This window comes from Sinohyriopsis cumingii, chromosome 15, assembly GCF_028554795.1.
Source record: "Sinohyriopsis cumingii isolate HCF-2022 chromosome 15, ASM2855479v2, whole genome shotgun sequence".
Classification (NCBI taxonomy): Eukaryota; Metazoa; Mollusca; class Bivalvia; order Unionida; family Unionidae; genus Sinohyriopsis; species Sinohyriopsis cumingii.
The window spans coordinates 32,919,052-32,934,529 of record NC_142975.1 but is presented as its reverse complement, the minus strand read 5'-3'; the positions used below and the strand labels follow the sequence as shown (position 1 = coordinate 32,934,529).

Below are 15,478 nucleotides of genomic sequence, written 5' to 3'. Positions count from 1 at the left end.
GCATATCTTCACATCTGAATACAGTTTGTAGTCGTTTCACAATTTATTTATCATTCACTCTATCTCACATTTCTGACATGAAGTCTCTCTCTCTCTCTCTCTCTCTCTCTCTTAAATTTCTGCCGTAACGACACAGTTCCCACCCAAGCATCAGTAAATTCCTAGTGATCTACGCCTCGCTAGACGGTTTTCACGCGTTAGTTTTGCCTCGTGGTGATGCTGCTTTACACGCATGCGTGGGTAATTCAAATCTGAGGTCAACAGCCGATGAATACACATGTGTTCTGTTCTGACAGGGATTTATACTAAAAAAGTGTGTGTTCTAAAGGATTTAACGCTGTGGATCATTAGAAGAGGGATTATACTTACCGTCTGGATACAAAGGTTTGTCTAAATAAATTTATTAATTAATAGCGCGCGGTCCGATCATCCGAGGTGACATAGCTCGGACGTCTCAGCACGACTGGTGCAGAACAACGTTGGTCTCCGCCACCAGTCAAACAAAGAAAAAAAAGTTGGAGAACAACTTGCTGGTCTACTTCTGAACTTGCTGTCATTATTTGTCCTATACTTTCACTTTTGTGTATCACGTGATACGCATAGCACATTTACATGACGCGTCGTCGATCTCTGTTATATGTCTATAAATACATACTGGAGAAAAGCCATTAAAGTGTGAAGTGTATGATAACATGTTTCGTCGAGGTAAAGATTTGAAACTGCACATGAGGGTGCATACTGGAGATAAACCGTTTAAGTGTGAAGTATGTGATCAAGTGTTTAGTCATCGTAGAAGTATAAAACGGCATATGATGGTGCATACTGGTAATAAACCATTCAAGTGTGAAGTATGTGATAAAGTGTTTAGTCAATTTGGAAATTTAGAACAGCACATGAGGTTACATACTGGAGAGAAACCATTTAAGTGTGAAGTATGTGCTAAAGACTTTAGTAAGTTTGGACATTTAGAACAGCACATGAGGACCCATACAGGAGAAAAACCATTTAAGTGTGAAGTATGTGATAAAGTGTTTAGTCAGTGTGGAAATTTAGAACAGCACATGAGAATACATACGGGAGAAAAACCATTTAAGTGTGAAGTGTGTGATAAAATGTTTAGTCAACCTGGGCATCTAAAGAGGCACATGAGGATACATACTGGAGAGAAACCGTGTAAGTCATTTACTAAGTGTGAAGTTTGTGATAAAATGTTTAGCCGACCTGAAAATCTAAAGCGGCACATGAGAATACATACTGGGGAAAAACCATTTCAGTGTGAAGTATGTGATAAAATGTTTAATCGGAGTGAAGATTTGAAATTGCATATGAGGATACATACTGGAGAGAAACCATGTAAGTGTGAGGTATGTCATAAAATGTTTAGTCGGAGTGAAGATTTGAAATTGCATATGAGGATACATAATGGAGAGAAACCATTTAAGTGCGAGGTATGTCATAAAATGTTTTGTCATCATGGAAATTTAAAGACACACATGAGAATACATACTGGAGAAAAACCATTTCAGTGTGAAATATGTGATAAAAAGTTTAGTCGACTTGGAAGTCTGAAGAGGCACATGATAATACATACTGGAGAAAAACCATTTCATTGTGAAATATGTGATGGAATGTACAGTCAGAGTGAACAGCTGAAGAGACACATGAGAATACATACTGGAGAAAAACCATTTCAGTGTTAAGCATGTGATGGAATGTACAGTGAGAGTGGACATCTGATGAGGCACATGAGAATACATACTGGAGAAAAAACTATTTTAGTGTAAAGTGTGTGATAAAGGTGTTAGTCAGAATGGATATTTGAAACTGCACATAAGGATGCATTCTGGAGACAAACCATACCAAGTTTGAGTTATGTGATAAAATGTTTAGTCAACCTGTAAGACTAAATAAGCACATTAGGATACATCAGGGGCATATTAACCATTAGGCAGACTAAGCACGTGCTTAGGGCACCAGGGCCAAAGGGGGCACCACAAAGTTGAGAAAAGGGTGAAAAGAAAAAAGAAATGAATGAAGATTTGTAAAAAAAATTGATCATAATCTTCTGTTTCTTGATCATGGTGCACTCTAGGGTTATCTTCCCAGGTGTACGTGGAAAGGAGGGGGCACCCAAGATTTGTCAATGCTTAGGGCACCAGTGAGCCTTAATCCGCCCCTGGGATACATACTGGAGAGAAACCATTTAAATGTGAAGTATGTGATGGAATATACAGAGAGACTGGATATCTGAATAAGCACATGAGGACACATGCTGGAGAAAATCATTTCATTGTGAAGTGTGTGATAAAATATTTTAATGTTGGAGTGGGGTCTTGAAACTGCACATGAGGATGCATACTGAAGAAAACCTATCTGCCAGTAAGTGTGAAGTATGTGATAAAACTCTGAATGAGCATATAATGATTCATACTGGAGAAAAACCATTAATGTGTGAAGTGTGTGATAAAAGATTTGCACAGAGGGGTAATCTGAATGAGTACATAAGGATGTATACTGGAGAAAAAACATTTAAGTGTAACATGTGATGGCAGATCACTGGGAAATGATATTTGAAGAAGTACATAAAGATACATGTAAAATTAGCATCAAGGTATTACATGTATATTTGCAGACCTGCCAAGTCTTAAAACTTTGCTGTAAGTCTTATGAAAAATACCCTTAAAATACGGACTTAGGCATACATGTACTAGCAAAAACTACGGAAAAATGACGGTTGCCAAAAACTCAGGATAATTGGTTCACCCGTGTTTTATTTGAATCTGGCTTTCATCTTAGAATTAGTGAAATTTGTCAGGAAACCAGAGTAACTTTACAGCAGCACCCCAGATGCTTTAAAGTGCACCTATTTGTTCATGAGAAGTGTCTGCATGATCAAACTGTTGATTATAGAATTTTTTTAAATGGTATCCAGAAAGCGATGCATGTTTAAGACAAAAGGGACAATAAGCTTCAAGAAAAGTGTTAATAATCAACACAGAAGAATAAAATGGAGTCTTCAGATTCTTGTGAATAAAAGCTGGAAAGGACATAATTACGTATATTGGACATCACATGCCCATATGAGTATGTCTCGATGCGGGAGATGTGATTGACGTCATCATGTGAAATGGAAAAGAATTTCCAAGAATTATGTCAAGCGGAGAGATAGCAACAAGCCATTGAGCTGCATAGGGTTTGGAATTAGAGTTTGTGCAACTGTACTAGTGGTAAATAAAGAACATTTAAGTGTAACTTGTGATGGCAGATTTAATGGGAAATGATATTTGAAGAAGTACATAAAGATACATGTAAAATTAACATCAAGGTATTACAGATGAATTTGCAGACCTGCCAACTCTTACAATTTTGCCATAAGTCTTACGAAAATTACCCTTAAAATACAGACTTATGACATACTAAAAAAAAATACAGAAAAATGACCGTTGCCAAAAAATCTGGATAATTGGTTCATCGATGTTTTATTTGAATCAGGCTTTCATCTTAGAATTAGTGAAATTTGTCAGGAAACCAGAGTAACTTTACAGCAGCACCCAGATGCTTTAAAGTGCACCTATTTGTTCATGAGAAGTGTCTGCATGATCAAACTGTTGATTATAGAATTTTTTAAATGGCATCCAGAAAGCAGATTTATGTTTAAGACATAAGGGACAATAAGCTTCTAGAAAAGTGTTAATAATCAACACAGAAGAATAAAATGGAGTCTTCAGATTCTTGTGAATAAAAGCTGGAAAGGACACAATTAAGTCTCCAAATGTTCAGATGTTTCATGCTGGAGAAACAATTGTTAATTGCTACGTTTTATGAGGAATTTTTTCATCGGAGTGTACATGTTCAGCGATTTACAAATCCACTTGCCCAGATCCTGGAAAAAGCTCATAAGCAGCTTGTGCAAATCCAAAAGCTGTTGGAGAGTGAGATCCAAGATGTTTTATTTCATATGAAATGTCAGGGTGAAATATATAAAAGCAGGGATTTACAAATCCAATTTCCCAGCTCCCGGACAAGCTCAAATTGGCTGGGTGGGGATAGCCCAGGAGCATGTCCACAAAATTTATAGAGCCAGAGGATACAAGATGCAAGAAAATGTATTGAATGTTGGTGTCTGGTTTAAAGTCTGGTTAAAATTCAGTAACTCTGTGATAGTTAAATTACGAACTCCTGCCTTATGTTCTGCAAGATTTGTCCTCTGTGATCTTACCCCAGTACATGTATCAAAACCTTTATTTAGCTTTTACATACCTTTACATACATCAAGACCTTTATTTAGCTTGTATATGCAGTGTTTTCTTCTACATACCTGGCATCAATTTATTTCATCTATTGTATGTATTAGTCAATGTTAATGTGAGATCCAGTAAAAATATTTACAATTTATAGCATGTTTTGACAGTTAAGGAATAAATATTTATATTTTAACATATCATTTAAAATAGCTACTGAAGTGTTTACAAGCCCAAGTGATTGCAAGGGCCTCTACTTGAGCGTAGTGTTGCTCAGTTTCTGACATACCTCGCGATGCGAACGCCACCGGTTTCAGAGTGCTACCGTGCTTCTGCTGTAGCACAGCACCTAGTCCATTGAAGATGCATCTGGAGATACAACTATTTCTCTGTTTAGATCATAATGTGCTAAAGTTGGTGAAGATATCTTTCCTTGCTTGATATCTCTAAAAGCTTGTTCTTGGTCTGCACCCCAAGTCCACGACTTTTTACCTTTCAAACGCTCACGTATTTGGTTTTTATTTTTCTGCCAAATTTGGACTAAATTTGCCAAGCTGATTTGCCATACCGATAAATCGTCGTATCTCTGTTACGCATTTCGGTGTTTCCATTTCAGTGATAGCTTTGACTTTTTCCGGATCAGTTTTGTCAACAACATGAACAAGAAACCTAATAGATCGTCTCGAAAATTCACACTTTTAAGCGTTCAAAGTGATGCCGGCCTTTTGAATTGATTTCATGACCATTTCAAGTCTTTCGTCATGCTGTTTCTGCGTTTCCCTCCAAAACAAGAACATCGTCCACGTGACAGAGTGTTCCGTCATGTCGCTCCAGGGTTTCTGACATCCTTTTCTGAAAAAATTCTGGCGCGGAACTGATTCCGAATAGAAGGCGATTAAAATAAACCTACTAAAAGGAGTAATGAAAGTAGTAAGGCGGGGTGAATCTTCTGACAGGTTTATCTGCCAAAAGCATGAGTTTGCATCAAGTTTGGTGAAAGACGTTTCACCTGCGAGTTTTGCAATGGAATCTTTAACTGATGGTAGTGGGTGGTTCTATCTTTTAACCGATTCATTCAGTTTAGTCAGATCTACGCAAATTCTTACCGTACCGTTTGGTTTCGGAACGACAACCATTGCCGCGCACCACTCAATGGGCTCATCTACTTTTGAAATAACACCCATTTTCTCTATTCTATCTTCTTGCGAACTTTATTCAGTAAAGGGATATGAACCTTTCTTGGGGTAAATAAGGCATAATCTTTGGTATTTTTGTCCAGATTATGTTATAGAACCATTTTGTTTTCCCTAGACCTTTAAACAAATTTAGATATTTCTCGCAATAATCCCTATCTAAATTTATGGATATATCGTGACATTTGCTTGCATTTTGTGAGTTTTTATCTGAGGCATTTACTGATGATATATTTACCTGTTCAATACTTTTAAGAGCCTGAATCACGAGCCTGCCCAAGAGTGCCTGATTCAGTCCCTTTACAACAAATATGCCTTGTACACTGAACACATTTTTTGATTCCAGTCCACATGTACATTTTCCCAGCACTTTAAGTTCAGAGTTTCCAGGTCCATACAGTTTTCGATCAGACTTTGATAGTTTTTGGTCTCCGATTTTTCGTAAATCCCTCTCGGGAATTACAGTCACATCAGCTCCAGTATCAATCTTGAATAAAAGTGAAGTGTTGTTCAATTTCACACGCGTTATCCACGGCTGACCCTTCTTTGTGCTAATAGTCCCTAGAAATCCATGTTCCGCTCTCGATTCTGTTGTGCGAACTGCTGATTTTGACAGACAGCATTTTGCATAGTGTCCTCTTTTCTTACACTTGTGGCATTTTGCTTCTTTTGCTGGACATTGGTCTCGAGAATGATTAACTTTCTTTCCACATCTCATGCATCCTTTTCTGCTGACATTACTTTGTTGAACATTTGGGATTTTATGTTTCTGTTTCCCATATTTCAGTGAAGACGATTTTACTGCATCGATTGCAGTCATTCGTTCACCAGTTGCTCGTATAGTTGATTGTTACTTTTTCACAGCCTCATTTTGTCGAGCTTGACTAACGTCAGACTTTAGAGTTAGATTTGCATCTTACTGCAATTTTCTGACAGTTTTGAATCTCGCAGTCCAACAAGTCGATCTCTGATCATTTCTTCATATAGTGGCCCGAAATTACAATTATCTGCTAACACATAGATTGCTGTAACAAAACTGTCCACTAATTCTCCCTCTTAATGTTTTCTCTGATTAAATTTTGCACTTTCAAAAATTACATTCCTTTTTGGAATGAAATATCGCACGAATCTGTCACGGGCTTCCACTTCATTTGATCTTCCTCTGTCAGGTTGAACGAAGACAAAATGTCATCAGCCTCACTTCCCATGGAATAAATCAAGGTATTGACTTAGGTGGCGCTATACAGTTTCGCATTTTGCATAGGGTTAGGATTTTAAAGAAAAAGAACGTCCCCGGCTTTCCTCACTGGTTATACTGGCTATTTAAAAAAGACCTTGTATATCTTAGATATAATGCAAAGAACCTTTAATTCGCTTTATTTTGTTGTATGATTGATGGGTGTACTATGGGTTATAGAGTATACAGCTTGGCCTTACTTCAAATGTGCACCTTTTAAAAAAGTGCTAGCTCTACTTGGTCATTTTCACTTCCTGAACTTCAGAGGTAAATTGTATAAAAAAGAGCCGATAACTTTTTTTACATTTTATATATTTGGTAATTCATTCATTGCACTTTCAGAAGCTGGTATTGTCTAGTCTGGCAAAATTCATTTTCCCTATTTTAATAGCTGCTATGTATAGTGTACTTTAGACTAATTCAGACTGATTTTTTAACACAAGGGAGCAGTAATTTTATTTAGCAGTGTGCTTAAATCATGTAAAATTTCCAAAAGTACAATATCCAAAAGAAATATCATCCACATTACATTAATGTAGCATAGAGGTATGCAAACATTCTCTCCACTGTGCATGTTTTAAATGCGAACTACTTCATCTTACATACGTCACTCTCTCAAAAGTACATATTATCTGGTGAGCGCCACCTTAAATTTCTTCCTCATTTTTAGTAAGTCCAGACGCTTGACGAAAGCGTTCAAAGCGCTGAAACCACTTTTCCCAAGTTTCAGGTCATGGAAAGTCAAATTTGTCCGGATTTGTAAATTGAAATGAAGCCATTTGCAACTCTGATAATTTCAATCCTGTGTTTTTACCGCTACCACCATGTAATATTATTTGTTATTGAAGAATAACTGCAGAAGGCGTTCTATACTATTTATTAAATACAAAACATCAATACAGCTAGAAAGGGGAGTAAAGACTGCACTGAGAGTATATATCCCATGGAACTTCAACCCTAGTGAATGTATAAAATAAACCAGCTGTTGGTGTGCATCAGTTCTAGTCCAGTGTGAAATATCTGATTACTTTTACAGTCAATTGATATTTCAAAGCTAATTAGATTAAGGCATACACTACACTGTGCACAGTGCAGGCTCTTTTACTGACACAGACATATTTAGTTTGTAAGACTTCATATTATACAATTGTATACCCTGTAATACCAACACTTTACATATATCATCACCTTTATTTAGTGTTTATATGCAATGCATTCCTCTTTTACATAATACACCACAGAATTTTATTTCATTTATGATGCGTCATTTCCATTTCATAGTCACTATCAAGGTCAGACACATTCTTTGTCCAAATGTGATAATACAAATATTTACTGTTTGTAAAGGAAGTTTGAACAAAGAAGGAGGTAATATTTACTGAATCTATATGACCATATGATATAAGTGGAAATGTACATAAAAAAGAATGTTCTGCATTACACTGATTAATATTAAATTAAAACAATTCTTTCATTGGTTATTTAATATGTCAATTTATGGTCTTTATCTAAATCTCTCTCTCTCTCCCTCATATACTTATAAATCTATTAAAAAACCCTTTCTACTTATCCATATCTCTATCAACATACATGGACATGGCTTTATTTGTACTTCCAACTTTATCTGCATTCTAATTTTTTCTCATATATATATTTATCGACATATATTATTTACATCTATATTTTTATATAATTATGATTATCATGATATTGTTTTAAGGTGAAAAGAGCGGGATTTTTCATCGCTATATCCGATTTAATATTTCTTGCTGGAACACCTAGATTTGTCTAGGCAACCTGTCGTTGACATACATTTTCGAGTTAGAGTAAGTGCACTGACAGCTGGTGTTACTGATTGTAGAGTAGTCGCTGTTATACTGACTGACAAAACAATGTTGCTTGAAGGCGTTGGTGGACTTATGAGAGCCATTGATGCGCCAGTTAAAAACATGTAAATGATAATTAGAGCATTCATGATGTTATAAAATCATATCATCACGTCAGTGTTACTCTGACACCTGGTCAGATATTTTTTTAAAAACTGCTTCCCATGTCCAGTTTTTATTTACCTGAAGCTGCTTGGCGATTAAACATAACAAACTTCAGAGGTGTTTGCATTCGTGATGAATTACTGTAAAAAAAACCACCAAATCATGTTGAAAGTGGTGTCATTAATTTCGATGGCCGGTCTGGTCCAAGTGCTCATTGTTTTGCCTACGTAGTTGATACACATGCTGTTGTTTATAGCTATTCGTATAAATTGGCGCCAGCAGAACATTTTCACGGTATAGCAAAGTGCGGAGCACACCGATCTGGTATTCAACATTATCGACGCAAACAATAATGAATCCACCAATATGCGGTTAAGAAGTGCTTGTGGTACTTAACGCCGTGTCAGGATTATCAGCGCCGCCTTTTGAAGTTGTGCATCAGTATACCACCCGTCGTTTTAAACAGGTTAGTAGTTTATAATGATAGATGTTTACGGCAGATAAACTAGCGGCAAGCCCCAGGGTGATATTGCAAGATTTGTACTCTGTGATCTGACCAAAATACATATATCAACACCTTTATTTGGCGTTTACATCCACTGCATTCTTCTTCTGCATACCTGTCAACAATGTATTCATCTATTGTATGTATTATTTCAGTCTTATAGTCAATGTTAATTTCGGTCGTGTATTTTCCCACCCAAGGCATGTTAATTAGAATATTTACAATTTATAGCATGTTTTGGTAATTAAGGAATAAATATTTGTCTGTTAACATATCATTTGCAGTGTAATCATAATATTTGTATGTATAATAGATCAGATGATATTCAGGTTCTAAGTTAGCCTAGAGGGCTTTGTCATTGATTTTCAAAGTTCTTTTGATGCATATCACCATTTTTAAGGCAGTTGGTTGTTAATTGCTAAAAGTACAGCTAATAAGGCTTCTTTGACAGGTATTTGTTTGGAAATAAAAGGCACCCATCTCTAACGATTAACTACAGGAGGATTTCGTTAAGAAAGTGATTGTCGTAGGTAAAGTTAGTACCCACAGGCAGTGTTCACGATATGTTGCTTATGTTACAGGAGACTCGATGCATACTGCTTGGCAGACAATTAAATGTTCCCTACTCATTCTCAAAAGTTAGATTCTCAAATATGTCGATGCATGTCATTGATTTAAAGCAAACTATATGATCATTGTTTTTAAAAAAAATGATGAAATAAATGTCAACAAATCCCTGTGTTTTGAGTATAAAAATTAGTTTTTATTTAATTGATTCTCTCCTTCTGAAAGAATGAAGCTGCTTCCAAAATCTTTTCTGCCTATTCCTTTTTCTGTCTTCCAACCATGCATTTTTGAACTCTTTCGAATCTGCAGATCTATCTATGCAAGCTGACTTTAATAATTTGTAAATTCCTGAAAACACTACTGTAGCTTTGTTGACAGTGCAGGTTCTTTTAATGACACGGAGTCATTCAGTTTGTAATGCTTCATATTATACACTTTGTACCCTGTACTCCCAACAGAGTACATATATCATCACATTTATTTAGTGGTTATATGCCCTGCATTCCTCTTTTACATAACACGCCTAAGACTTGTTTTTATTTATGACGCGTGTCATTCCTATTTCATAATCACTGTCAAGGTCAGGCACATTTTTTTTGTCCAAATGTGATAATACAAATATTTACTGTTTGTAAAGGAAGTTAATAAATAAATATGCAGTTAATATTTGCTGAATCTATATGACCATTTGATCTAAGTGGAAATGTACATAAAAAAGAATGTTCTGCATTACATTGTGATTAAAATTAAGTGAAAACAGTTCTGTTATTGTTTGTTTAATATGTCAGTTATGGTCTTTACCTAAATGTTTCTCTCTCTCTCTCTCTCTCTCTCTCTCTCTCATGCTTATAAATATATTTAAAACCCTTTTCAAATAATCCATATCTCTATCAACGTACATGGACATGGTTTTGTTTGCACTTCCAACCTTATCTGCATTATAATTCTTTCTCATCTAAATATTTATTGACATGTATTATTTACATCTATAATTTTTATATAAACATGATTATCAGGACGTTGTTTTAAGATGAAAAAGAGGTTAAAAAGCCTAAAAGTCAAACTAATATAACATGATTTTCTTTAAATATCTCATTTTATATTTTTTTTTTTCTTTCTTCTACAAATGGTTGGATACTAGCTAACTTACAAGAAATTACCCAGCTTCCTTATGGCAGTGTGGAGGTAGCTAGTTCATGATCTTGTCAGATTGGTTAATATTTTCTATTTCAAATTTTATGTAGCCATGATATCTAAGTCTCCCCATTCGCATATTCAATATTCAAAAGGTCTGTAATGGGCTCGATCGGGATTGTCTTTAAATTCTTGTTGTAATATGTCTGTCTAACCGTTGTCGATCCGGTATCAATCAGTCAGTGTACTCTCATACCACTGGCGACAAAACAAACCTCATTTTTTGTCCTACCTGCTCTATCGTGTCGGTTCCAGTTTGCTTTTTGGGTTAACCCCTTGGAGAGCCTACTACGTGTCTCCAGTCATAAACCTCTTGAAGTTTAAACCCCGTTTTGATTGGTCTAGTCCAGGGGAGGGCAAACTAATGCCCGTGGGCCGCATGCGGCCCGCCAAGGGCTTTCATGCGGCCCGCCAAGGGTTTTCATGCGGCCTAGGAACAAGTCATTATTCGCACTGACTCTGTTTATGTTACTCTGTTTATCAAATAAATGTGCTTCTTTCGAAGTTTAAGTTTAAGTTTTCAAATATTAACAACATATTAACAACTGAAAATTAATTAGATGTTATTTATAAAAACCTTTTGGTTTTGCTATTTCAAATATTAATTATTTTACTTAATGAACTATGCGGCCCGCGACAAGGTGTAAATTTGTGTATGCGGCACTTGCACTGGAAAGTTTGCCCACCTCTGGTCTAGTCGAACACGACAAGTAGAAGCAATGCGTCCCATTTGCCCGCAATGTCAACATGATATACCTGGTCCTGGGGATACTGGGCTTGTTTTAAACATATAACTTCATATCCCCATTAGTCATATGATGTTTCACTCTTCCCATCTCCTGAAAAATACCAATATCCTCAACTCATGTGGTAGTGTGACATATATAGGATCACTGGCTTCGGACACTGTTGCATGGGATGCTGTCAGCTCTTCTTTGATAGGAGATGCACCAGACAAAGTGGCAAAGTCTGTTATCCACATCGTGAAGTATTCATGAGTATCAGCCTTAGGTTTGATCCTGAAAGCCTTAAAGGTCCTTACTATGTTTTGAACTTCTTATGTGAACTCTTATCTACTCACAAACTGCGCTATCAGAACCACGGAATACACGAATGCTTGCGGAATATAGTATGTGCAAAACAGATCTATTGGGTAATAATTGTAATATGTGTAATTTGAATTTATTTACCACAAAGTTCAGAATACAAGAAATGGTAGGGAAATGAAACACACACACACACACACACACATACACACACACAGATATATATATATATCCTGTAGTCAACAATTTTACAAAGAATGATCACTCATAAAGAACCCTTTTTTAAATAGTCAATATTGTACTACTGGGAACATGAAAATGATCAATAACAAAGTTAAGTGAACAAAATTAAGGATCAGGAAGAAAACTTCATTAATATGAACTAATATTACAATGAGATGCCATATGATGGACTTCAGATATAAAAACAGAAAAATATATAGCAAGTTCAATTATTCTACAAAAAATAAAAATTAATTAAACATGCACTGTTGATAAACAATCTTACATACTTCATCAACGTATAATTTGGTCCAGGTCAAAGGCACAAACAAATTATAAAGTGTCCTAGTGTGTCACTATACATGTGTCTGATTTTGATTTTTAATGTAGCTTTAACACATTTCCGGTCATATCGCAACGATGTCTGCAGTGTAGTTTATAGTGATGTCGAGCACTGTGGTATTATGTCGCCGACATGTAGCATCATGTTCCACCTAGTCACATTATCCTGACACCAGTCTGACCAGTCCTAACACTAACCTCTTAATGCTGAGCGCCAAGCGAAGAAGCTGCTATTATCATTTTAAAAAGTTTTTATATGACTTGGCCGGGGTTTGAACTCGCGATCTCTCGCAGCAAGGCGGACGCTCTATTAGTTCATGGTAGCGGTCAGCGAATACACATAAATATTAGTCCACGTGTATTCTTCTATGATGAAGTCGTTCATAAATGTATATGTCTGCAGCACCAACAGGTACACGTCCACTGGCAAGCATGACACTGAAGAGAATTTAACTATATAAAAAGATGGTGAACCAAATCGCTAAAGTCCCCTGAAGCACTCCGTGCTTCTGTAGACCAGGTCTATTTTTCAATAGTATATGTCCATATGATCTCATTGAGCTATTTACTGTTACTAAATATTTCATTTCACTAAAATCTTTAAACTTAAATTGTATTTCTATATCTTGTACTCTCACGTAAAAAAAAAAAAAAAACATTCATCACATTTGAAATCATCAGCAGAGACGGTGAAAAATTATTTTTAGGAGAAGTCCAGTTGTGCAATTAAACCATCTAGGAACATAACACACAAGCTTCAATAACGCTAAACCATGGCCTCTAAACGGGTTGTACTAAACCGATGCCTCTAACAGGGTTATTTTTTTTTCTTCCTTTCTTTTGATGTTTCCGTTTCAAATTTATTTACCGACCCGGGACATTTACCCTCTCTGTACCACTCCGGTGGCCTAGTGGTTAGAGCGTCGCTTCGGATGCGGTAGGTCGTGGGTTCGATCCCCGGCCGAGTCATACCAAAGACTTACAAAAATGGTACTAACAGCTGCCTCGCTTGGCGCTCAGCATTAAGAGGTTAGTGTTAGGACTGGTCGGCCTGGTGTCAGGATAATGTGAATGGGTGGGACATCATGCTACATGTCTGCGGCATGATGCCCCAGTGCTAGACATCACTATTAATTGCCACGTTGAAGACATCGTAGCGATATGACAAATAAGCGTTGACTGTCGTTGACTTTGCAAGAAGATATCAAGGAGCAAAAGCACTATCAACAAAGACAACAACTGAAGTTGCATCTGCATTTGAACGAATTTATCAACGAGGTGGCCTCCGATGGCCACATGTGCTACGGGTTGATCCTGGCCAAGAACTTCTTGGTGTAGTAACATTGCTGATGCAAACAACATAACGTCAAAATCAGACGAGGGCATACCGGAATTCATCGCGATCAAGAAATCGTTGAGCGATTCAATCGATCTCTTGCTGAGCGCTTGTTTATATATCAGTATGCGTAGGAAATATCCCTGAACAAAGTTCGGGCGGACAGGAGATCTCGTGAATGGGTTGCAAGACTACCAAGTGTGATAGCTGACTTAAATAATGAAATTACTCGTGGAATTTATATGATCCCCATTAATAATATCTCGAAAACACACATACCATCCAAGCGACACGACTCTTTCTCAAAACAACCAGTACTATGTAATTTGACTGTCAGATATTTAAATGAGCCGGGGGAGCTTGAGGGAGGGGGTAAAAAAGAGCGACTGACCCAGTCTGGAGTGTAACCACACATACAATGTCCAGTGTTGTAAGATCAACGGGTAGACCTGCAATCTACAAACTAGGTTCACCTGGTCCTCAACGTGGTTTGTACATGAACAATTACAATTCCTGAAGATACACAATTACCATCATCTTCACTCTTCTAGAGGCTCACTTCTGTAAAGGATGATTCGCTAGCAGGACACCAGCTCCTCGACGTCGATTACACTCAAGACAGGTCAGCATCACATTTGCGCGTGTGTGGCCGAGACTACTCTTAATTCTGTCCACGGTAAATTGTCGTGGGTCAATACTGTCACAACATTATTGTTACAGCAACCACAGTGATTATTTTGTCGTTGCTTCAGTGTCATGATAACATGATAACAGTGTCATGATAAACTTAACATCGAGATCGGAGTCGTGCTTATTATTTTTGTCACACCGCTGATAACCAGCCAATTGTTTGATTATTATGCACAATGGTGCCGTTATCTAGCACAATTCTTCGTAGCAGGGACATTCTCTTGACTCGAGATACTGCCAGATAAACTAGGTTCGACCATTCGATACGATCATCGACAATTAAAATACTGGTATTACTGATTGTCAGTCCCTGCGACGAATGAATTGTTATTGCATATGCTAAAGTCAAGCACGATGGCTGTGTTAAGGCTTTCTCAACAACATCAATCGGAACCAAAACAATATCATTTAATACAAGTTTTGATTTCTCATTGACCCCATAGAGTCTCAACATTAATATAGTTTACGTGTATCTGCTGAGCGATAACACAATGGCACAGGTGGATCGGAAACATTTTCTGTATGTAACAGAAATAATTGCTGCTGAAGTGAATCAGGAACTATCTTTCGACTTGCAACTATGAAATCAACAGGCCTCCACAAATTCCAAAAATCGTCATTTGTTGTTTCTGGAATTACCTTACTCATTATCTCACATTAAATCTTTTCTAACTGCAGTCTGATTAACTTCTTGAATACCTTCAGCGTCGAATCAAGTGCCCGGTGATAATCAAAGATATCCTCATAATAACCTACAAATTCTTTCAGCCAGTCATGCGGAGATGAGCCGATAAAAGATGTTGGTTGAACATGATCGCCGCACATAATAACAGCAGCATTCCGAGTCAATAACCAATTATGAAACCTTTTAATACCTTCACGGATACCGTTCATATCTCATCCCAGATAATAAT

At 36.9% G+C, this 15,478-nt stretch overlaps 1 protein-coding gene across 1 annotated transcript; it reads left to right on the top strand.

Moving 5' to 3' along the window:
• Nucleotides 1-557: 557 nt before the first annotated feature.
• On the top strand, nt 558-10,494 carry LOC149781520 (uncharacterized). Its single transcript, XM_089935604.1, has one exon. The coding sequence runs from the start codon at nt 693-695 to the stop codon at nt 1,698-1,700; it is 1,008 nt and encodes a 335-aa protein (XP_089791730.1). The 5' UTR covers nt 558-692; the 3' UTR covers nt 1,701-10,494.
• The last annotated feature ends 4,984 nt before the right edge of the window (nt 10,495-15,478 follow it).

Excerpts from the sequence above, each read along its gene's own strand:
- LOC149781520 (XM_089935604.1), top strand. The coding sequence starts at position 693 with ATGTTTCGTCGAGGTAAAGATTTGAAACTGCACATGAGGGTGCATACT.